Raw genomic sequence first — 23,524 nt, 5'->3', positions numbered from 1 at the left:
ATTCTACGGTTGAATTACGCATGAAATACTATTAGTTTTACTTAAAAAAATTCTCATTAACAAATCAAATGATAATATTAGTTTTGCTAATTATTATCCCAATTTGACCTTTTTAAACCCGTGGAATACATAGATCTGTTTTGACATATGATATATACAAATGTTTTGAAAAAAGAAAATTAGTTGAACTTTATTAGTTGATTAAGGGAAAAAAGAAAATTAATTAAATAAGGGAATTAAAAATTACTCGTATAAAAGAAAGAGATCAATATCTTTAAACCTTCGTCTTTTGTCTATCATTTCGTTGAGTCCATCATCTCATCACACATTCACATATCCTCCTTATTCCCTTCCGCCATTCTTAGTCACCCTTCAGTCCTTCACCATTTCACCATGACTATAATACCGAACGAACCCGTCATCTTTCCAGCCAAATTGGGGCGTTAGGTTGGGCCGGATAGTAGGCGATCATCGGACGATGGTGGGTGACTGTAGGTTGTACTATACATGTCAATAAGTGATTGTAGAAGGGTTGTGGGTCATCTGCGGGTCGTTATGGTTGACGGTGGTCACAGGAAGCTGTTGGTTAATAATTGGCGGTGGTGGTAGCTGTCGCTATTGGATTAGAGATGATCGCCTCAGCGTAGTAGTAGTAGTGGTGGTTGTCATCGATGGGGTGGTTGTATATGGTCTGTGTTGGTCGTCGATTGTTGGTTTGTAGTTGTGACGATGGTGTTCGTTAATTATTGGTAGTTGGTTGGCATAATTAATGAATAAAATATTATATTACCATATATAATCACATTTATTTTCCATTTTGATATTTAGGAGCTAGAAATTTGCCACGTCATTGAAGCTTGAAATATAAACTGCCATGTGTCAATGGACTTAGAAGATTAATATATAGATTGATTGATTGATATTCGTACTAAAATGTCAAGAAGAACCTTCAACCCTTCGAAGAGCAACAAGTTGTAACAAAGTTCCACAGCTTATGCATCTAAACTCTTAATAAAGTGTTGACAATATTTCTCACAAATTAGTATCCTAATTAAGAAAATAAATCTAGTGTAGGAATTAATTACACTGTAATTCATATAAACAAGAGATTTATCAAGAAGGTGTCCCCGTGCTCATCTTGGACATTAATATCCATGTCACAAAGAAGCCGCCTAATACAACCACACCGGTTATTGAAGTGAATCCTCCGTTCTCGCACGTTTCATGGACCGAGGGGCACTATCGGCATTTTGAAGTTGTTGATTAGCACCTATAGAGCTCTCAAGTACCTTCTGCTTTCCTTTTGAGCCATGTGAAGGTCCTCGCCCTTGGCTAGAGGTGCTTGGGACTGCCCCTACTTGTAAACGGTCAAGATCAGAGGCGGTAGGCTTGAAATCTGAAGAAGAGGGCCCGTCAGCTTTGAACACGACGGGATTTGGCTTGTCCTTCTTTGCTTTGTTTTGACTCTTGAGCATTTGTAAGAGGTACTTCCCCTGTTCTTCAATTTTTAACTGTAGTTTTCGTTGTATCTAAACAGAACAGGTCAGTCAGAACGAAGCAAAACCAGACTGTTGTAAGACACACCAGGTTCTCAGCCTCAAAATGCAATAATTTTTAAGAAAAATGGCAAAATACTACCTATTAAAGTTCGAAATTTTTATTTTACTACATATGCTTTAATCTGCAAACTACTACCTACAATACCGCAAATATACTCCGTTTACTACCTACTCGACGGAAAACACAACTAATTGTACCAATCTCAGGTAAGATTGGCTTTGTTTCAATTTTTTTTTTTTTTTGCAATTACTTTATACCCATATTGCCCTTTCTTAATTCAACATAAGTATTCAAAACCATAACCTCCCTCCATTATCATCTTCTTCTTCAACCCATCTTTTCCCTCCTCCATTAAAGGTAAGTTTTCTCTCTCTTAAACTTGACTCTTGTCTCCATTAATTAGTCTCTCTCTTCTCTGCCATTATTCTGTTCCGTTCTCAACAATTAACCGGTTACATTTTTTTTATTTTTCTGGGTTTTGTTGTAGTAGATCTGAAATTTGATGTCTTTAAGAAACTCTCACTCACATTGACATGATTGTGGTTTACAGTACTATGAGAGGAGTTATGATAGAGCACGAGTGATAGAGCACGATATGAGAGTTCTGGGGCTTGAGGAGAGTATGGTGACGGAGAGGGCACAATGGAGGGAAAGGATACATGTGGATTTTTAGTATTTGATGTTTTTTTTTCGAGCCATTTAGTGTTTTTTTTTTTTTTAATTTATGATGGGCATATTCTCGCACCACGACCGAAATCAACATATTGAAAGAGTCAAAGATATCCACAAAGAAGTCAACGTATTAGACAAACCTTAGCCGTCTGACCGTCGGCTGTCACTTGGTCCGGCTAGGACAACTAGCTAATCTGGGATACATATCCGCGTACTTCATATCCAAGACCCCTCGGCCGGCCTGCCATGGGTCCATCGGCCGAGGGTAGAACAGTCTTTCCACCTGCTCTGCCACTTAGCCACTACGTGACAAAAGGTGAGTCTATAAATACTCCACTTCTCTCAACGAGAAAAAGATCCGAAAATAATCAGTTAAACACACTAATCTGGTATAAACTCCCTTCTCTCTCTACAATATACTTTGCCAAGTTACACACAACTTAATCCCTTTTAAGTTTACTGACTTGAGCGTCGGAGTGAGTTCCCTCGCACAAGCCGAGCCCCGCTTGTTCATTGATTCAGGAGAGGCCGAAAGGAAGAGTCAAGCAAAGTCATCATTCTACAAGCTTACGTGGTAACAACACTGCTCCGTAATCACACCCGGAACAATTGGCGCCGTCTGTGGGAAAGCCATACTAAAAGCTAGTCAAATCCCTTACAAAAAAAAAAAAAACAAAACCCACCTAACAAGCTAAGAAGATGTCAAAGCAACAAGAAGTAATAGTGAGCGACGAAACTGCATTCTACGAGGATGACACCGTCCCTAATTCTGAGATCGGGCAGTCCCCCACCGGCCGAGTAATTCAACCGGCGTACGGATGCCGATAATACCGTAAACACCGTCACGCCAAGTCACTATCATGGGACATGTGGTCGATGCAAAGAAAACTGAAGCTACTTTGGACCTGATGGGTAATACGCCGATCACCCCGCCGCAACGACGGTGATTTTAAGACACCCACAGTGAACAGGCCCATAAAGTGACCCCGAACAACTTGTCCGGGGCAATAGAAGGAGCCCTGCATACTAGGACGCCAGCGGTGCCCGTGGTGCTAGTGGCGGGGGCATCAAGTCCTTCTCCCACTTACAGGAGGACAAATGTCGCCACCACAAAGAACGAGGCCACCCCGAAGAAACGAAGAAAGAAGTCCGACTCTCCAAAGTCGGACAACAAGAAGCCTTTCCCGCCACGGGGAGAGAAGCCGGACTAGGATTGCGAGAGCCGATCGCCACGTGTCATTCGACACGTGGTCGACATGCCCTCGGTGCCTATGTCCTCGACGCTCCGTGCCGACCAAACTCAAGTCGCCGTCCATATCATACAAAGGGGACAAAGGTGACTCCAACCGACCACGCCGAGGCTTTCGAGTCTTACATGTCGGTATGGGAGCAGCCTGATGAGGTATGGTGCCGAGTCTTCCCAACAACCCTGCATGGGATGGCCCAGAGTTGGTACAAGGGGCTGTCTAACGGTTCGGTATACTGCTACGTCGACCTAAGGGATAACTTCATAGCCCCTGCAACAAGAGGAGGGCCGTGGAGACATCGGATCTCCTCACTATCCGACAGGGGGAGGACGAGTCTCTACGGAGCTATGTGAAGAGGTTCGATGCAAAAGCTCAGCAGATCCGCGAGCTGAACACTGAACTGGCGGCCTTCGCGCTGATGAAAGGCCTCCCGAAAGGCGAGCTCAAAAATGAGCTGATCAAGTGCGAGGCCCTCAACCTGGACTCCGCCAGAAGGATGGCGGACCAAGCCGTAAAGGTGGAGGATTACCACAAGACCTGGGTAGGCCACAGTGAAGCTGGGCACCAGGAAAGGAGGAGCCGCCGGGAGAATACTGATGAAGGTCGCCGTGACATGAATAGGTCGCCGTGACATGAATAGGTCACGGCCTGAAAGATCTAACAGGAAACAGAGCTCGGCGGGCGTCGGGGGGAGTTCGGGACCATACACCCGTAAGAGGTATCACGGTCTCACCCCCGGTCAAATCACCTGGCCGAGGTCTATGCCCTGAGCAAGAATGAAGGGCATAAGTGGGCAAGACCCCCCAAGACGAGGGCGGAAGGCGACCCAAGCCAATTTTGCGATTACCACGGCCCGCCCGCTTAAGACCGACAACCGCAGATCTCAAGAATGTCATCGAGAGCCGATCCGAAAGGGGGCCCTCAAAGAAGTACGTAGGCGGGACCCCTAAACGAGCTCCGACGGACGAATAGAAATCGCATTCCGGAGGATGGGAGTGATCCGTGGGTTACCGGAGGAGACGAGAACGGAGGGTCGGCTAATGGGCACAAACGGCACCTAAACGAGCTTTACCAAGCCATCAACTTTGTGCCCACCACAACGATCCCCGCTTCCACCGTCCCCGATATAACCATCGGAAGGAAAGACTACGAAGGAGTCGTAGCCCCAAGACAAATGACCCGGTAGTCCACCCGGACATATCCAATCACTTGGTTAAGAGGTGCCTAATCGATACAGCGCCTACACAAACATCATGTTCAGGGAATGCTTCCTCAATCTCGGTCCAAAGATCGAGGACCCGAGCCCCGCACCAACCCACTATACAACTTCTCGGGGCCTACTGTACCCCCGGGATCAATTAGGTCGCGGTGATGTTCGCCAAGACGATGCGGCCAAGAATGTTTTATCCGAGTTCGTGGTCATTGATGGTTCGTCCGCCTACAATGTTCGATAGGTCGGGTTACTCGAGCGAGGCCGACGCCAGAATGTCCATCCGGCCCGACATTGATGTATGTCTCGGACCGGGAGGCACAAAAAAAGCTCGCCTCAAAGGACGGGAGAGACGAAGTTGTCAATGTCCAAGTATCTCGCCGAGGGTGTAACATGCAATCCCTCAAAGTGGCAAGGAAATCAGAGAAGGGGAAGAGCCCATCCTTACGACCGGAGGGTGATCCGATGAGCACCAACAACGTCAGCATGGTCGAGGGGGCCGAGACCGAACAAATAGAAATTGACCCGGACGCACCGTAATCGCTTGTCGGCCGAGCCAAAGTTCGAGCCGACCTCCCGGACTGCCGAGGAAGAACAAAGACGTCTTCGCGTACTCGCCGCCGAGATGTCGGCGTGAGCCGAGAGGTGATCGTTCACAAGCCGAACGTGCTCTCCAACGCCGCCCGTCAAGCGTAAGATGAGGAACTCCTCGGCCGAGAAAGACGAGGCCATCAAGGCCGAGGTAGATAAATTATTAGAGGCATGCTTTATCATGCCTTGTACTTACCCTGAATGGCTAGCAAATGTTGTAATGGTGAAGAAGTCATCACGGGGGTGGAGGATGTGTGTTGATTTTACAAATCTTAATAAAGCATGCCCTAAAGATTGCTATCCCTTGCCTCGAATAGATAGTTTAATAGACGCAACGGCAGTTACACACTATGCCGAGCCCGCCGACGCCTTCTCGGGTACCATCGTGTATTCATGGCCGAAGAAGACATGCCTAAGTGCGCATTCATCACCATACACGGCACATACATGTATAAAATAATGCCGTTCGGTTTGAAAAACGCCGCTCAACTTACACTAGGGTCGGTGGACAAAGTATTTCAAGATCAAAAAGGGCGAAACATCGAGGCTTACGTCGACGATGCTATTGTAAAAAGCAAGTCCGACAATGAGCACTTGGCCGACTTGAGCGAAACATTTTGTTCACCAAGGAAATACAAGATGAAACTTAACCCAATGAAATGCAACTTCGGTGTCCGGCGGGTAAGTTCCTCGCGTGCTTGTCGGCGCCGGGGAATTGATGCCAATCCGCAGAAAGTCCAAGCACACCGGGACCTCCACCGAGCGAGAAATCGAAAAGAGGTTATGATGTTGACCGGGAGGATGGCGGCTCTCGCCCGTTTTATCTCTCGGTCAACCGACAAGAGCACCCCATTCTTCAAAGTGTTGAAGGGGAATAAAGACTTCACCGGGGGAGGAACAGAGCACGCCTTTTCGTGCAATCGAAAGCTCATCTTCAAACTCTCCCGACCCCGTCTGTGCCGATCTTTGGGAGACGATATATCTATACATAGCATTACCTCGCCACGGTCGGTGTCGTGATCATCGTAGAAGAAGACAAACAAAGAATACCCAATCTACTTTGTCACCATACATTGTTGCCCGCCAAAGAAATTACCCACGATTGAAAAGCACCTTTCTTGCCCGTCGTTGCCGCAAGGAAATTGAAACCTTACTTCGACGCACATCCCGTGACGGTCTTAACCGACCAACCATTGGAGAAAGCATTGGAAAAATTTGAACAATCCTGCAGCTCATCAAATGGGCAAGAGAGCTATCCTGCCCGGCATTCAATACAAGCCGAGGCCCTCGATAAAGGGGCGTGCACTTGCGGACTTCCCGGCCGAGTGCACATATCAAGAAGAACCAAACCCCTGAGTATGGGAAGTATACACCGACGGTCCTCCACGACGAATGTACTCAGAGCCGCATCCTTATCATCACCCAAACGGGACGAGTTTGAGTACGCCTTGAAATTTACCTTCTCGGCTTCAAACAACGAATCCGAATACGAGGCGGTGATAATCGGAGTCGAGCTAGCTAGAGTCACGAGCGAACACATTGTGTTGAAGATAGACTCACTATTGGTTACTAACCAAATCAGAGGAGAGTATGAGGCTCGAGACGACGGGATGGTAAGATACCTGGAAAGGGTAAAAGCCGACACCGCTAAATTGAAATCTTTCCAAATCCAATGCGTCCCAGTGTCCGAGAACAACCGAGCCGACGCTCTCTCAAAACTTGCCGCTTCAAGCATCAAGAATGTCACGAACCGTGTTTGGTAGATATCGTGAATGCTAAAAGCATCACTGAGACCGTCGGCATGGTGGGCGACATAGAAGCCGAGACGACTTGGATGACTCCGATAATGAAATTCAAACTTACAAATGAGTTACCGAGGATCGCAGTCTCTCCCGTAAGATAAAAAGGATCGCCGCAAGGTACTTGGTGTTCGAAGGAGAACTATACGGTAAGGTCCGTGATAAGACCACTTTTGAAATGTGTCGGCCAAACACGCAGAGCTCATACTTGACAGAGATTCACGAAGGCATCTGTGGACATCACATGGGGCAAGAACACTAGCCCACAAAGCTCTCCGAGCCGGCTACTTCGGCCCACCATGCTCGAGGATTCCGTAGCTAAGACCAAGAAGTGTAAAATTGTCGATGCATGCTCCGGATACATGCACCTTCCCGAGACCCGCAACCTGCTTAGTCCCCTTCCTTTTGCACATGGGGGGATGGATTTATTGGGGCCATTTCAACGGCCTCCTGAGGAAGAAAGTACCTAATCGTCACCGTTGATTACTTCACCAAACGGGTAGAAGTCGTCGCGGTACCGCCAAGACCACGGCGGTCGTAAGAAAGGTAATCTGGGAGAATATTATAACTCGTTTTAGGTTACCCCAAGTCATGGTATTTGACCACGGTACGAGAGTTTTGGAGTGACATGGTGATGAACTCGCTAGAAGAGCTCGGATCAAGTTTGCATACTCCTCCGTCCGCCACCCTCGTAGCAACGGCAAAGTGAGGCACTAATAAACAATCCTAAACGGCCGAAAAAGAAAGTTGAAGATCTAAAGGGAAGGTGGGGTGATGAACTACCCGGCGTCCTATGGTCCCTTAGAACCACGGAGAAAGAAGCAACGGGCACACCCATTCCACCTAGTCTATGGGTCTCAAGCCGTCCCGCCAATCAAGCATCGGTGCCGACATTCGGAAGGCAAACCTTTGACCCACCGAAAATGAGGAAGGCCTTAGAGTCTCCCTGACTGGTCGAAGAAAGCCGAGACACGGCACGGCTTAACTTGGTTGTATATCAAAATCGAATGAGAAGAGCATACAACCGTAGGGTCCACAAAAGAGACTTAAGAGTAGGAGATCTAGTCCTAAGAAAGTCAACCGCCACCAACAAAGGAAACATCCATGGCAAGATGACGGCCAACTGGGAAGGACCCTACAAAGTGGTTGAAGAAATGAGGCCTGGGGACATACCTACGACAGACATGGAGGGAGTGCCTCTAATGAGCCACCACGAACACCGACAATCTTAGAAAATACTTCAGATAGCGGCGGAGGTGTCCGAGACCGTTGTGGGCACCCCAATGCTTGATTATATCTAAGGAAGAATGTTCCGAGTTTTCTATCAAAATGAAGTGTCCCTCCCATAGTCATACCAAGATATTTACAATGCTAGCCAAAACGTAAACTCAGTTGCCTCGACAAAGCCGGAGTGACGAGGGAAACGCGACTTGCCCCACAACAGTTATCAACATGCTTAGGAACGTATAAGTACGGTTGAGAAACGCAACGGACGCCTCGGCCGGCCGAGAGTGAAAGAGGAAGCGATCAACACGCTCTACGATACGAACGTTGTCGCGCCAGAATTTAATTGCCTCGGCCAAGGCCGAGAGTGACGGGGACACAACGACCGATACGCTAACATGTTCACAACGGTGGTTGGGATAGCGAATCAAGCGCCTCGGGCGGGAGGAAGCGATCGACACGCCAACATGTTTAAAAACGTTAAGTACAACTTGAGTTACGCATTCTAACCGCCGCTAGGCCGATGGTGGAAACAAAAAGAAGCGCTCAATTAATAACGTAAGAAGACAACTCGATGAAAATGAGATAAAGACCTCGCCGCCGAGGCAAAATAAACCAACTCTTATTAAAAATGTTCACAGTAATACAAGGAAAGAAGTCGACAGCCGTCCCCATAGGGATAGCCTAAACACTACCTACCAAAGATCAAAAAAGGAGAATGGTACAGCAAAAGGGTACAGACATAAGACATGAAGTGCCAAAAGATGGCAGGGAGGAAAGGCTTAATAATTGGCCCCCAAACAAAGGCTATCCGAGATGCCGGTGAACTCCGGTGACGACCGCCCCGTCTCCCTACGCTGTTCTTTGCTCGCCACCGGCGACATCAAGAGATCATCTTTGGTGGGCGACCCGTAGGTCGACTTGGCGGCTTCTTCTTCACCGCTTTGCCCTCCCAGCTTCCTCCTTGGCCGCCTTCACCTTTTCAGCATGGGCCGCTTTCTCCGCAGCCTCCTCTTTCTCCTTCTTCACCTCTGCCTCCTCCGCAGCCTTCGCCTCCGCGGCCTTCGCCTTAGCATCGAGCTTATCATCAAACAACTCACAAATTTTTGCCACGGGAAGGAGCCTTCAGAAAGAGCTCTCCGATCACTTCCCCGCGGCATCTTCGGCCAGTCCGGTATTGGGCGCACATGTTAGGGAGGATGACGCTTTGGAGCGTCTCAATGTCCAACTCCCTCTGGGCGATGATAGCCCTCGTGTTCCGATGCGCCTTCGCATGGGCCGTATACAGGGACTTCCATTCCTCCCTCTTCTCAACAGCAAAATCGAAGGCAGCCTTAAGCTCATCACGCTCCTCCAGCAGCTTAGCGGCATCGGCCTCCGCAGCCTCAACCTTGGCTCTCTCAAAGAAGGACCGCCTTTTTCGGCGTCCTCCCTAAGTTTTCGCTCGAAGGACCGCCTTTTCGCCTCGACCTTGGCCCTCTCGGCTTCCTTCTTCGCAGCCGGCCGAGCTCAAGCTGAGCCGCTCAAGCGTGGGCGACTTCGGCCATGACCTTTTCTTGCTCCATAATATGAGCACCGCCATGTCACCACTTCGCCAAAGATCTTCCTAATCAAGGGGAAGGCTTTGGGAGGAGGAGACGACGGCGGCATCTTTATCACCCGTCTGCGCAGGTCGCTTCTCAATACGCCGTTTAGAGGGACCGGTAGACGGCGGCGGTTGATCTACAAAAAATTCGGACAAAGCATCCATGTCAACATTCATTGGCATCATTGACATGCCAGAGAGCCTGTCATCAGGAACGCCTAATGAACCAAACAAATCGAGCCACAGTTAGATCTCGTACTGCTTTGCCTTCTTGGTTGGAGGACCCATTTCTTTGCCACCTCGAGCGAGAGAAATGAATGCAGACGCCGTCTCTTTTCTCTTACGTAAAAGAGGAGATTCCTCGGCAACGGTGACCTCATCATCGGTAATGTCGACGACCACCACCTTCTCCTTTTGGACCACAGGGATCGAAGACGGAGCCGGAGTTGACGCCGTCGCCGCCATAGATATTGCCTTTGGTTTACAAGCGCGACACTTTATCGGCAACCTTCGCCGGGCCGCCGTCACATCTAGTGGCCTTCAATCGGCCGATCCATGAGGTCGTTTGGCGCTAGGCTCGCGATCACGTGTCTGGGCCTTAGGATGCAAATCAACAACTTTCTTGTCCTTGTCAAGTCCCATCCTCCGGAGGATATCCGCGCATGCATCCGGCCAAAACGGTCTGTAAAAGAAACGAGGCAAAAGTTAAACGAAAGAAATAAATCAAAGTTCAAAAACAAAACATTAAAAGCGAGAGATGGGCCTCACACCGACCCCACTCACCCCGTTCGAGGGCCTCGGTATGAGGCCGACGTGGCAGAGCAAATCCTCAAGAATGATCTCGTCGGGGCATCCATCCCTTCGGCGTCCCATCCTTCTCGGCCTCAAACAGCTTCATTGCCCGCCTTTCGTCCTCATTGAGATGGACCCTAATGGCGTCCATCTTAAGCTTATTCCGGGAGACATATTTCTCACGCTCCCCCCGACTCTCACACCGAAAATTGACGCGGCTTTGGAAGGACCGGGGCAGTGGATAATCCCCTGGAACCTCAACATATACCCACCGCGCCTTCTAGTCCTTGCAGGAAGTAAGCTTAGAGACGGAGGTATAACCCGGCTCGCCCTGTTCGAGGGCCGGTATGAGGCCGACGTGGCAGAGCAACTCATCCTGAAGAATGATCTGCGTCGGGGGCATCCATCCCTTCGGCGTCCCATCCTTCCCAGCCTCAAATAGCTTCATTGCCCGCCTTTCGTCCTCATTGAGATGGACCCTAATGGCGTCCATCTTAAGCTTATTCCGGGAGACATATTTCTCACGCTCCCCCCGACTCTCACACCGAAAATTGACGCGGCTTTGGAAGGACCGGGGCAGTGGATAATCCCCTGGAACCTCAACATATACCCACCGCGCCTTCTAGTCCTTGCAGAAGTAAGCTTAGAGACGGAGGTATAACCCTGGCTCGGTCATGCTTATACCACCCTTGCCACCTTGACATTCAATCGAAGGTGATGAAGCCGGAATAGGTTCACCGTTGGGGCCTCCCCCTTAAATCGGCATAGCCACACAAAGCCAACAATCGTCCCTAATGGCCAACGGATGCGGTACTGTGCCACGCAATGACGTTCATTGCTTTAATTATGGCGACAACGTATGCATTCGGAGGAAACCGAGCCCATACTCCGTATGCCTCATGTATACGCCGATACAACCCGGGAGGGCAAGAGACGGCACCGACCCTCTTTAGGAATAACAATCCTATACTCCCCGCCAAGGAAAATGATGTTCGAAAAATTCGGAACCCGAACAACCGGCGAACTTGTTGGTCCAAGCACGATCGGGGCCGATCTTACAAAGCGCCGTGATGCAAAACAAGCGGCCTCTCTACGGCGAGTAAGGGGTCGCCTCATCATCGCACCCTCGAACGGGTCCCTTCATCATCATCATCCTCCTCGAAACTCTCCAAAAATTTGGATCAACTTCGGAGAGGAGACCTAGGGCCCCTGGACCTTATCGGGATGGCGCGCGCCTCCTCTTCATCAAGACGCGACGGGAGCCCCTGGCGCAGATTACTAGGTCCCAGATCGCGAGAAGACATGACAACGAATATTTAACAAGGAAAAAGATTGAAGAATTTGTTTGATTACCTTGGAAGGAAATGTTACACCGAGTAACGCTTCGAGAAATTAGAAAGAGAAAGGAACTCTGCGAAAGAAAAACTAAACAAGAGGAAATTTTTTGAGAAATGAAATTTGGAAGGCCAAAATGAGGGGGTAACTGCTCTATTTATAGAGCAAAGCCCACTCAATCCGACCAATCAGGGCAAAGCCCATGAAGCGTCAACCAATCAACGCCGAGCCACGTGTCAAGCATGCAGCCATGGAATGTCAATCGACAAACAGTTACAAAACTTCTTCAACACGCTCCTTGACAGAATGTCAATCGACGTATCTTCTTCAAACACGATCTTTGGTATCTACTTGCCAAACGGCCCGCTGTTCAACCAAGCTTGGCAGCACCGGCCGAGGGCATTCAAAAGCTCCGGCACTCTCAACTCCGGTCTCAACCAGGGCCATCTTCTTTTTCACATCTGATGTCCATTACACATCCATGTGGAGGGGGGATATGATATGATACGGCCTGAGCAGAACCAAGCCGAGGAAGAAGTAGCCGGAGAAGAAAAATTAACTTGCGCAGAATACGCTCAACACTCATCGAAGGTCCATACCACGGCATAGACTACGCTGGGGGCAAATTGATGGGGCATATTCTGCACCCGCTGACCGAGTCAACATATTGAGCAAGGTCAAAGATATCCACAAAGAAGTCAACGTATTAGACATGCTTAGCCGGTGCAGCCTGTCGTCGGCTGTTACTGGTCCCGCTAGGACAACTAGCCAACCGGGATACATATCCGCGTACTCATATCCAAGACCCTCGGCCCCGCCATGGGTCCATCGGCCGAGGATAGAATGCTCTTTCCACCGCTTCGCCACTTGGCCACTACGTGACAAAAGGTGAGTCTATAAATACTCCACTTCTCTCAACGAGAAAAAGATCCGAAAATAATCAGTTAAACACACTAATCTGGTATAAACTCCCTTATCTCTCTACAATATACTTTGCCAAGTAACACACAACTTAATCCCTTTTAAGTTTACCGACTTGAGCGTCGGAGTGAGTTCGCTCGGTACATCAAGCCGAGCCCTCGCTTGTTCATTGTTTCAGAGAGGCCGAAAGGAAGAGTCAAGCAAAGTCATCATTCTACAAGCTTACGTGGTAACAACACTGCCCCGTAATCACACCCTGAACAATTTAATTTAAAGAAATTTATTTATTTATTTTTCTCCCCTTTATTACACTTTTTCACCAACCACTTTCTTATAAATTTCACCTGGTTCATTTCGGATTCTTAACTCTATTTCGGTTTTTAAAAATCGTTTTAATTTTTTTCCCTCGATTTAAATTTTAAGTTTTTATGAAAGAAAGACGGAATTCGATTTTAAAACCCCTAAGTTCACCTTGACTTTCCATTACATTTTCGTTCTTCCTTTTTGTTTTTCATCTTCCCTTTTTTATTCGCATTTTGAGGCGTGCGTTCACCCATGGACGGTTCAAAAAGATGATTCATGTCAGCCGACCCCAAATCATTTTGGGATTAAGGCTCTGATGTTGTTGTTGTTGTTGTTATTGTTGAGAGGAGTTATGATTAGATTAGAGAGGTTGAGTGGCAAATGTGAGAGTGTGAGGTGGGTAATTGGGGGGAGTGTGTTAAGTAAGGGTAGAGTTGTCATTTTACATACTCCGGCAACTTATTAGTACCAAATTCGCACTTTCCGTCAAAAAAGTAGTATAATATATTTAGTTGTAGTGTTTTGGGTGGTATTTTGCAGAAATAGACTTATTAGGTAGTATTTTGAAAATTTCAGACTTTAATAGGTAGTAGTATGCAAATTGGCCTTTTTAAAATAACTTTCTTAGCTTTAAGCCTTTATTATAGGGGTTTTTCTAAAATGTGTCATAAGGGCACATGTTATAACCTTAATATGGTAAGATTGACCATATTCTCATGAGATATTTAACTATAAACTCATTGTTACCATAATTACTGAGAATATATTGTTAATCTTATCATATTAAGGTTATTAACATGTGCCCTTATGGCACATTTTAGAAAAACCATTAAGATTACGTAATTGCTAAATCCCGCACATCCTTTTACTAGATCCCACACATTTTCCACTCTTATTCCGTTATTACCCTTTTATAAAATATAAATTAAAAAAAATAAAAAATAAACAAAAACCCTCCTACTCCTCACCATCCTCCGTCCCCCGACCACCCATTCCCAGGCCCCGACCACCCATATCCCAACCTCGACGACCACCCTACGCCGTCGACCACCCATCTCGAGTTAGAATCATATCACAAACCGTCGGCCACCCTCATCCCTTCCCGGGCTGTTTTAACAACAATTAGGGTTTCGTTTGAGTTGGTTTGTAGGGATGGTTGTGGGGTCGTAAGGCCGGAGTAGGATGGTCGGAGGGGGCGGCGTCGAGTGGTAGTGTCAGGCACGTTTCGTCGAGTTTTGTGGTTGCTAGATGCAGGTTATAGGCGCGGGATGAGGTTGGTTGACGCGGGTATCGCAGCAAGGAGTGGTGGTTGGCGGGGGCAGGACTGTGGAGGAATGATCGACGCGAGGAAGGGGCTGTGGAGGGGTGGTCGACGGCCCTAGGAGGGTAGTGGGGGAGGAGTTGTCGGAGGTTGGGATTTGGGTACTGGGGGGTTTCTTTCTATTTTTCCTTTTTTTTCTCTCTCTTGTTTCTCTCACCGGTTGAGAAATGAGAGGGGCACACTTGACATAACGGAAATAAATGTGCGGGATTAAGTAAAATAGTGTGCGGGATTTAGCAAGTCCCTAAGATTATTGACTATTTATCGTGTTTTCATTTTCTTCTATTTTTCTTTTCTTTAGTTCACTTGTCATTAGCAATTTCAAATGATAACTCATGTTAGCTTAACCCCAAATCAAATTGTTAAGACTATCTATCAATTTTTTAATATACGAATGCAAGAACATAGCAAGACCAATATTTTGACCAATATTAATAGTCAAAAGGTGTTGACTTTGACCAATATTTTTTTACTTTAAATTAAAATGTTAATAACTGTTCTAAAATTAATTTGAATAAATGTTTTGATAAATTAAATATAACAAATTTCACATATTATATCCCCATACTGAACAAACTAATTGTTCTAAGTTGACCACCAAATTCAAATACATCACCCCAGTGCCTCAAGGGCACCCGTAATTTGCTAGGTGGGGAGGTGGGGGAATCAGATGTATGGAACCTTTACTCTCGTGTTAGCAACACAAAGAGGTTGTTTCCGAATGACCCAAAATGATAATTGTGTCAAAACTGCATTGAGTAACTAGTACTTCACCATGAAAAGAAGCACAACCAATTTTGCGAGTCATTTTGCTTCATTCCAACATAATCCCCTACCCAAAGGATAATAAATAGAAAGCTAAGAAATTCAAATACGGACAAAATTCAGGGTGGAGGGTGTATAAATATAGAAAAGCGATCGGGGAGTATTTTATATACCTCTAGTTGCTCATGTAATCGCTTCTGAACTTTCATTTGCATGCGCAGAGCCTCGCTTATCGTGACACTCCTATATCCATAAGTCCATAACATAGACATATGTCGCAAATCAGTACACAATTTCTCAAGTTTCACTTAAAAATCATACAAAAGAAATCATTCGCTTTTGAAAATCTGGCTACACTGTAATCACACACCCTACAAAAAGATACGACAAGAGCTCGTGAAAGAAAATGAAAATTATTTAGCAAATAATTAGAGCTTACGTTTTCAAGTCCACCGCAGACACCTGCTCAAGGGTGCTAGTTTTATCTCCTGCGGAATAACACCAAATGTGGGTCACTTAAAGGGGGATACATATAGCTCTTAATGGATACAACAATACAACAATTAGGGTCGCCCGTGAGGTTTTGGGGGCCCTATTCAAAATTATAAAGAGACCGAAAAATTAGTTTGTACCCTCTTCGCTGCATTTCACATTTTGCACACGTGAATACAGTAATGGCACAGCCTCCACCACCTCCGAAAAATCAAAATGAGAACAGGGGGACAGATATCAAATGGAACAAGAGGAGCAATGGATGAGAGAGGTGTTTCGTAATTAACTTAGACCATTAATTTCTCAAAATATATAAACGTGCAATATCAAATTAGTCTAGTTTGATTTGTCAAGCCAAACTGTTTTCCTAATTTTATTTTATTCTTTGAAAAATGGCAACTTTTATAGACTACCAAAATCAAAGTGAGAAAATATAAAAGGTATGTAGGGAATAATAAATTGGAAGGCCAGACGAACAAAAGAGAAAAACATCAAAGATACCTTCTGACGAATTCGATCTGACCCTTGCAGTTCTATATTTCTGAAAATGAAGGCACACAAAATCCTGAGCTTAGCCAATTTTGAAACACGAAGGGCACCCGGTCATAGGAGCAACTAAAATTTATACCTGTAGGTGGCTTTTCACATGGTAGATGGTTAGGCCTTCGACATTCATGAGCCTTACGACACCTTTGGGAGTAGCTCCTGAAATACAAATCAGAGGTCAAAGTAGAGGTGGACAGGAGCATAGGACATGTGATCAGTATACTAAAAGCAGATAAACAGTCTAGGATTGGCGTCGAAAAACTTGAATAATTTGAACGCAGTCCGGAAAGTTTTAGATGCTTAGGCTAAAAAATTCATAGTAATACAATTGAATGGTATGACAACGACAACATAAATGGCAAGTAGGGGGTCTCAACTCTCATGTATGCAGCCTAATAACGTTGTTAACAAAATTGCGTAAAAAATTGCGTCGAATTATTTCTATTTCAGAAATCACAATAAAAAGAAGCGCAACCATTTAAACTGCAAATTTCAGTTGACATTCAAATATTTTGGATCAATTAGGTTTGATGAGAAAAAACGAAAAATTGGTTACAAGCACAAACCAACCTGGACTACCCCACTGAAGACAGCAAGGCTCAGCAACCTAGCCTCAAAAGCCTGCAATTGCATTCTAGTTTCTAGACACTAATATAGGAGTAACTTCAACTAGATTCTAGTTTCTACAGTTTGTCTATGTTACTCCGACACTTCACTTAATCGCCGTGTCGTGTGTCAGACACGTGTCAGTGTCCGACACGACACGACACTTCGACACTTCAATTTAGACCACAAAATAGGAAAATTCACCCAAAATAACCGTGTCCGACACGTGTCAGACACGACACCGTGACGGAGAGTCGGAGTAACACAACAGTCTGTAAACAGAAAAATAGACTAATAGCAGAAGGGAAACATACTTTCACTACCACCAAGCTGATTGACAGCATCAACAAAGGCTTCATGAAGTTCCGGTGTCCAACGCATGCGAGCTTTATTAGATTGAGAAGCGGACGCTGCATTAGCTTCATGAAGTTCTTGTGTCCTCTGCTTAGTCGAATCAATGTATAACCCCGCCTCTGTAAGCTCCTGCCAATTGCTTCTCTTACTATGGTTGTAATTTGACATGACCTCCACATTATTTCTCACTTCACCATTAGAAAGTGGCATGGCTTCAGCGAAATCCATTAAATCCTGAAGTTGGCCAGTGCTCCATGAATTATCATCATCTTTTTGGAAATCCATAACATCTGGCTGAATATCTACAAAAGCACTGTGAAAATGTGCTGTACCTCCTGAATTCTGAGAAGTGAACGGTGACTTTTGTGGTTCCCTTTCAAGAAGAGAGAATGAGGGCAACTGCACATCAGTTGGAAATCCAGACACATAAAGTGAATCATCAAGAGAGGTCCCAACATGAGAAACCATAGGGTTAACATACATATGGGGACCCACAATCATCTCTCTCGATGAAGACACCACGGAAGGGTTTGGAGATTTTGGAAAGTTTTCTAAGGGATTAGTCAAATCTGGATGCGGTGACGAGTAGGGCGCAAAGCAGGACGGGTGTTCATCTTCATCCATAAATCAACAGGAACAATTTTGGAGGCAGCCAACTAATCAACTGTCCACAAAATAGCAATATTACTTTTTCTACACCAGCTAGATTCTTCTGACCAGATCAAGTCACTCTTGTTGAAGATTAAATATTACACAACTGTGACTTCCAGAATCTGCAAGAGAAAAATATCTTCTACTAAACAAAATGAACAAAGTATCAACAAGAAATGGTTAACTTTTAAGCGCGTGATAAAAATTTATTTTCCTCCTGTATGTTTTATGTAATCAGCCTAAGGACTAATAAGTACGAGTAATAAACCCAGAAGGCCCGAATCTCAGGAAATCAACAAAGCCAATTTAAAAGCTGAGTAAAACACATCAACTTGCGGGCTGAGTTAATTTAAGCTCTAAAATTTCAAAGAGCACACTTGTATAGAAGAACAAGAATATAAAAAAAAAAAAAAAAAAAAAAAAAAAAAAAAAAAAACAATTTCAAGCTTTGGGAAGCATAAAATAGCTTAAGCTTCATATTAATACAATACTAGTGTAGATCCCGTACTAAAGCACGGTATTTTTTAGATTTTTTTTCTGTATGGAGACGTCCTCGAGTACTTTTAATTGAATGTTAAAATCTACTAAATATAATAATACGGAGTAGTAAGATGTACAAAAAGATAGTTTGCTACAATCAGAAGACACTTTAAGTTATTTTTGTCTTAACTTATTATTATTATTATATTAAAAACAATACTATATCATCACATGCAATTAATTTATGATATTAATAATACAATTAAGTTAGATGTAAAATGTACTCGGTAATTAATTGGTGTACCTATCTTATAACGAAAAGAGGTAAAAACAGTATACCACACATCTACAAAGATGATTTACAAACGACTAAAATAATATTTTCACTTTTTCATTCATATAACCGAGTGATTCTTTTAATAAACACTTAGAGTGTTACGGTCAAAAAACTATTCATATAAAATGATTACTATATTTTTTATGCTTTTCTAAGGTATCACATGTATCAATTCTCATTTCTTTACTTACTAAAATGAAGAAAATTGTAATAATTATAAATTCTTTTGTTTCCTTATTAGACCATAGGTGATTTTGGAGGGAAAACATTGTATAGACTTATTCTTTTAGTTTACTGGGGATTATCGACAACTAAGACAAAACCCACACAAAAATACAAGCTCTTGCAGTCATTTTCGAAGGTCATTTTTAATCAAAAGAACTAAGAGTAACTTTTACAAATCGTTGAACAGCACATGACATGATGATATAGAACATCCTAAAAATGAGAATCTGTTACAGGGTTACAGCAGCTCTAAGACCAATCTTTCCAAACTCATCTCTGATCAGCAAAACCCAAACATCCTTCTCAATCACTATAAATCACATGACAACTTACCTAAAATAAAGAGAAATGCAGTATTGCAGTTCACCTGCCCTCTAGATGTCAAGTAAGCTAGTTCACAAATTCACTGAGCTACTCATGAATCATGAATGCGCCCAAAACCAGTCGATACTGGCAATACTGTCCTTGTTGTTTACATAAAACCAGAAAAGGTTAAACATAGTCAAGCCCTTTTTTTAACCAAAACTCTCTCGCACCCTAAGAAATATTGTAGTAAGGGTTCTAACTTATAAGTTATACTCTTTCATCCCATTTATATTCTCCTTATTTGAAGTTTGTGGTCAAATGATATCGACTGTTAATCTGTCACCAATTTTTCTCACAACAAATAACAGTTGAAACTTTTTTAAAAGCAACAGCAAGCTGCAATAAAGCCAAAATACGAAAATAACTTGTGGTCGGCTAACATGGTCCTTTGAAAACGTCAACGCACGTCAATCCAATAGTCGCACAGTTACATAAATTAAAAAACGAAAGAAACAAAAAAAGTGGAAAAAGAAACGTGAAACGTGAAACATGATAAATAATCGATCTAGTAATAAAGGTACGAAAGTTGTATAAATGAGACAAACTTCATTTTCCAAACTTTTTCAAAAAGGTAATATGAAAATACTCCAACTCATTTCATAAATGAAACAAGACAACTTGTAGATTGTATCTCAATTTATTTTGTAGGAATTAATTGGCAAATCTGATATCTGATAAGCTTCAACATCATAGGGGCGTTGTTCCGGGCTCCGGCATGGAGGAAGTACGAAATTATAAGACGAAGTATTTTAGGCTTTCCTGTTTTAATCCGAAACAGCCACATGAACAGTAATCAATGGTCATGCTTTTTAGACTTTGAGCATGTCACTCTCGAGTGGCTTACTTGGTATATGTGATTTGCAGGCTATCACGTACACCCGAGGGTTTACCAGTGCGCACGGAAGGTAGGGTTCCCTCGTCAAAAAAAAAAAAAAAAAAAACAGTGACCATGGTTAAGTGCGTATAAGTGTATCGTCCCAAACGGCAAGGTACCTCTTTACGGGAAAGTAAAGTCGTTAGATTATGCTACGAAGAATAGTCAACCTGCTAACTCTGGCTAAAATAGCATCCTTCTCAATAACTACAAATCCCAACAATTCTCAGTTGAGCAAAAAAAAAAAGGGTGGTGCTCATTCATATACATGCTTTACTCAATCATGTACATAATTAACCATTTTACCCCCATCTTTTCATGTTTTTTACAAATTTGTTTTTAATTCTCTCCTTCCAACCATCAACCACTACCCAACAAGTACCGCCCAACAACCACCGCCATCTCCCCTGCCCCACCGCCCTACGCCAGCCTGATCGGCCGGCAGAGCCATCCCGCGACCCACCCTCGCACACCACCACTCTCAAAATAAACAAAACAAAAAATTTATACCTTTCCACCACCACCACCGAACCACCCTCTACTACCACCCCCGCCTAGACCCACCCACCCAGACCCGTCCCCACCCCTAGCCAAACCCCACCACCATTAGAACCATTGTTATTATTTTTTCAAAATTGTAGGACAGTGGTCCTTTCGTCGGCGTCACTATTTCCGACACTTCCAACCAAACCCACCAACATTAGAACTACATACCCCCACCCATCTGTTGCCCCTCCTCCTCTCCCACCTCCCTGCACATTGGACCACCATCACCCCCAGCCACCCTTTCCCATATCCCTTATTTTATTAACCCTATATTAATTACTTCCCCTAATTTCGTATAGTTGATGCATTATTAGACAAGTTGGAACCATTAGTTGAGCAATATGAGCAGTAAGATCAATTATAAAGTAATTCGATTTAGATTTGATTAATTTTTGTTTGGTACAAACCCGATTTGATTAACTTTGAGGGCATGAGAGAAAGAGAGTGTTTTTCCCCTCTCTTAGAACACAAGGGTAAGTTGTGGAAACATAATGGCAAAAAGTCTATGAAAGAGTAAATCTTGTACATGAATGAGCAACTACGAAAAAAAAACAGTCAATGAATGCATCATTAAAAAACACCCAAACATTTATCAACTTATAAACCTGTTTAAAAATCACATGGATTCTCAATTGAAATAGTATACTATTGATGAATTCAACACAAACGAAATGCTACCAGTAACAAACACCCAATAATTCCTAATATGTTTACAAAATCAGAGGATAATTAAAATTACTTGACATGCAATTAAGATGCAAAAATGTATCTGAGACATAATCAAAGACTTTTACCCAGAAATATTTACCAAGCTGGAGATATGGAGACACAATCAAAGACTTTTACCCAGAAAAATGGTACTAAAATGTATCTTCACCCTGTAATTTAAGAATAACTGAAGGAAATAAAACATGAACGAGAGAGAATGGCTCAAGCAATCCAAAACAGCCGCCCTTTTTCTCCTAATCGAAGACATTTTGAGCTTTACAAAATTACAAGCGACAATTTTTAATTTTTTTTTGGAAAAATTACAATTTACCACCTATTATGTTGCATTTTTTACAATTTACCACCTATTATATTCTATTTTACAAATAACCACCTAATTTTATGTTCATTGCCACCATTCTCACTTATTTTACATTCTATTAACGGTTTTATGTAATTATCGACTCGAATTTATTTTATACTCTTACGTAAATTTGTCTTGACCAATATACCCTTACCCATTAAATTTACATACACCCTTAATTTCCCACAAATTTATCTTCATCCCCAACCCCCAATTCTTACCCAGAAATTTTCTTCAATTAATGTTCTTCCCCAATTCAGTTTGTTCCCCCTTTATTTTTTTCGAACCAGACTTCAATTAGGTTTATGTGTACATGTTCTTCCCCACTGTGTACTCTTTTGCAATATTTATGGGTTATTTGTTTTTTCAATTAGGGTTTTTTATTCTTTATAATTTAGCCACACTTGAGATCTGTTTCGCGATCGGAAGTGATGAGCTTGCTCGAGTCTTAAAAATTGCTTCATTCTCTTGTATCTTAGCTAGTGCTTGTTTACGTGAACATAGATTGATTTAGATACAATCTGGCTAAGAATTTGGGGGTTGATCTAAATCTGCTCTTGGTTCGTCAAATTCAGCGCTTTTAAACTGTTCCAAACTCCATGTATCTATGGTTGACCACTTTCAAGTCAAGCTAAAACTCAAACATCTCCGACGGTTTTAAGCACATCCAACTCAAACTTTAGTGCTCAACTCAACAAGTCTGTTGAATTGTTCACTTGTACATGTATTCTGGAAGACGTCTTACGTACGATCAGAGACGGATGTCAATATTATCACTGAAAATAAATAAAGGGGGAAACTAACTGAATGAAGTCAGTCCGGGGAAGAACGTACACTAATTGAAGACACAATTATTGGGTACGAATTGGGGGTTGGGGATGAAGATAAATTTGTGGGGAATTAAGGGTGTATGTAAATTTAATGGGTAGGGGTATATTGGTCAAGGTAAATTTACCTAAGACGATAAAATAAAGTTGAGTCGATAATTACATAAAACCGTCAATACAATGTAAAATAAATGAGAATGGTGGCAATGGACATAAAATTTAGGTGGTTATTTGTAAAGTAGAACATAATAGGTGGTAAATTGTAAAAAATGTAACATAATAGGTGGTAAATTGTAATTTTTCCTTTTTTTTTTATAAATATAGATTGAATGAAGACTTTCGATTTGTGAATAAAGGGGTGATTTCCTTTGATATGACTAGATATAAATTAAGGGTGTTGATTTTCACAGTACGTATTTTACTCATTATAGTACACATTTGACAATTTTACCCCTCTCATTTCTTCCCTCATTTTTCAAATACATAGTGTACTACATCTTAAAAAAAAAACTCAATAGAAAGCCACACCACCCTTCGCCACCGTTGACCACCCCCACCGCCGCTCTTGACCACCCTTAGGCGCAGACGACCATCCCTTCCCCTTCCCATCGCGACAACCGACGATTTACTACAAGCGTCCCTTTCCCCTCCCACATTCTTCTCCTCCAACCACCTTTTCATAACTCACAGCCACGACCCTCCTTTTCCCACCTCGAAACCCACGCCTCCCTAGGTCGTCGGCACCCTCCGCCTACACCACTTTTCTTGTACCGTCTGCCACCCACACCGCCATCTCACCAAGGCCACCACCATCAAACGACCC

At 43.7% G+C, this 23,524-nt stretch overlaps 1 protein-coding gene across 5 annotated transcripts; it reads right to left on the bottom strand.

Moving 5' to 3' along the window:
• Positions 1-863: 863 nt before the first annotated feature.
• LOC141640546 (protein PHOSPHATE STARVATION RESPONSE 2-like) lies at positions 864-21,831 on the bottom strand. 5 transcript variants are annotated; one of them, XM_074449317.1, is made up of 7 exons: positions 21,597-21,831; positions 17,284-17,987; positions 16,446-16,522; positions 16,319-16,358; positions 15,765-15,813; positions 15,499-15,568; positions 864-1,529 (listed from the first exon to the last, which is right to left on the bottom strand). In XM_074449317.1, the coding sequence occupies exons 2-7, from the start codon at positions 17,945-17,947 to the stop codon at positions 1,191-1,193; spliced, it is 1,239 nt and encodes a 412-aa protein (XP_074305418.1). In that variant the 5' UTR covers positions 17,948-17,987; positions 21,597-21,831; the 3' UTR covers positions 864-1,190. The 5 variants fall into 5 exon arrangements, with proteins under 5 accessions (XP_074305418.1, XP_074305419.1, XP_074305416.1 ...); XM_074449318.1 differs by having other exon boundaries at positions 21,611-21,831; XM_074449315.1 differs by having other exon boundaries at positions 17,284-18,096; positions 21,597-21,830.
• Positions 21,832-23,524: the final 1,693 nt, after the last annotated feature.

This window comes from Silene latifolia, unplaced genomic scaffold (assembly GCF_048544455.1).
Source record: "Silene latifolia isolate original U9 population unplaced genomic scaffold, ASM4854445v1 scaffold_88, whole genome shotgun sequence".
In the NCBI taxonomy this organism is placed as follows: domain Eukaryota; kingdom Viridiplantae; phylum Streptophyta; class Magnoliopsida; order Caryophyllales; family Caryophyllaceae; genus Silene; species Silene latifolia.
This window is presented reverse-complemented; position numbering and strand designations above follow the sequence as displayed.

Bases quoted from the DNA above. Each gene is read 5' to 3' on its own strand.
- LOC141640546 (XM_074449317.1), bottom strand. From the start codon at position 17,947: ATGGATGAAGATGAACACCCGTCCTGCTTTGCGCCCTACTCGTCACCG. The intron at 16,359-16,445 runs GTATAAATTTTA...CTTCATTTTCAG, and splicing joins ATGTGAAAAGCCACCTACAG to AAATATAGAACTGCAAGGGT. The intron at 1,530-15,498 runs GTATATAAAATA...TGTTCTGTTTAG, and splicing joins GATTACATGAGCAACTAGAG to ATACAACGAAAACTACAGTT.